General features: G+C 47.7%; 1 protein-coding gene across 1 annotated transcript; it reads right to left on the bottom strand.

Annotated features, from left to right (window-relative positions):
* Positions 1 to 336: 336 nt before the first annotated feature.
* Positions 337 to 762, bottom strand: LOC120255606 (serine/arginine-rich splicing factor SC35-like). The gene has a single exon (XM_039263401.1). It carries the CDS (start codon positions 760 to 762, stop codon positions 337 to 339), a length of 426 nt encoding a protein of 141 aa, XP_039119335.1.
* Positions 763 to 1179: the final 417 nt, after the last annotated feature.

The following is a 1179-nucleotide window of genomic DNA, read 5'->3' as shown; positions in this document are numbered from 1 at the left end:
TGTTCTATAAAAAAAAATTTCGTATGGTCACAGATCATGTGATCACCCACCATCACCAACATCATCTCATGAATCATCATCATGAACATCATCATGAACATCATCAATCATCATCATCATCATTCACCATCAATATCATCAAAATTATAATCAGCAGCAGCTACACAGCTTTATCAGCAAGACAGCATCCATTTGCAAACATCTTGCTAATCAGCCATTAATCAGCTACTCACTCTCGAACAGAACTTGAAAAAAAGTCCATTGCCATCAAAACCATAGTTTTACTTCCATAAATCTTACAATTGCTGGTTTGGCTTTATCTGCTGCATATTTTCATCAATCCTCAGCAGAATTGCGTGGGGAAGGACTTCGAGAGTCATCACGACCTTTGGGTGATGCACTTTGAGAACGTGGAGATTTTTTTTCATTGTTGTATTTGTCATCACTTGCATCACGAGAAGGTATCCGACGTGGAGATGCACTTCTCTTAGGGCTGTAGCTACGTCGAGAAGGTGATGCACTGTCAAATGAGCGGCTCCTGCTCTTTCGTTCATCGGAATACCTTCTTCTATCACAACCTCTTCCACGATCAGGACTAATACTGCGACTCCTGCTCCGACGGTAATGGTCCTTTTCCTTGTCATGGTACCTGTCTCGCTCATACCTTCCTCTGCTTCGGCTGCGGCTCTGTTCCCTTCTTGGCGGTCTCGCCGCCAGCCTTGGCTGCAGACGAGTTCGGGGCCTTCTCGCCTTATTCTTCATAGTTTAGGAGTTCCTCCTCATAGTCATTGTTCTCTTTGGCTTCACCCATCATTCAAAACCGTAGATCACCGATTAGGGTTTGACCAAAGGTTCTGGGGTGTCCTCGGCTAGGGTTTTGCAAAAAGGGGCGAAGAGAGAAAGAAGGGGGGTGACGGTGAGCAAGCATCGGCGGTGGGACCGATCAACATCTGACATGTTCGACGGCATTATCTCAGCCGTTCGATCAGGCCGGCGGGATCAACTTGAACATGGCGACAGAAACACTGCATCAACGGCGATTAGCAGGTGGCGGCGGTCAACGTCCGGCATGATCAACGGCATTATCTCAGCCGTTCGATCACGCCGGCGGCATCAACGATGGACACGGCGGGCAACAACAGCAACAGCAATGATGAGAGGCGGCAGCAGCGATGGAAA

The sequence above is a fragment of the Dioscorea cayenensis genome, unplaced genomic scaffold (assembly GCF_009730915.1).
Source record: "Dioscorea cayenensis subsp. rotundata cultivar TDr96_F1 unplaced genomic scaffold, TDr96_F1_v2_PseudoChromosome.rev07_lg8_w22 25.fasta BLBR01001105.1, whole genome shotgun sequence".
NCBI lineage: Eukaryota > Viridiplantae > Streptophyta > Magnoliopsida > Dioscoreales > Dioscoreaceae > Dioscorea > Dioscorea cayenensis.
The sequence above is the reverse complement of the archived record's forward strand: the minus strand, read 5'-3'. Positions and strand labels throughout refer to the sequence as shown.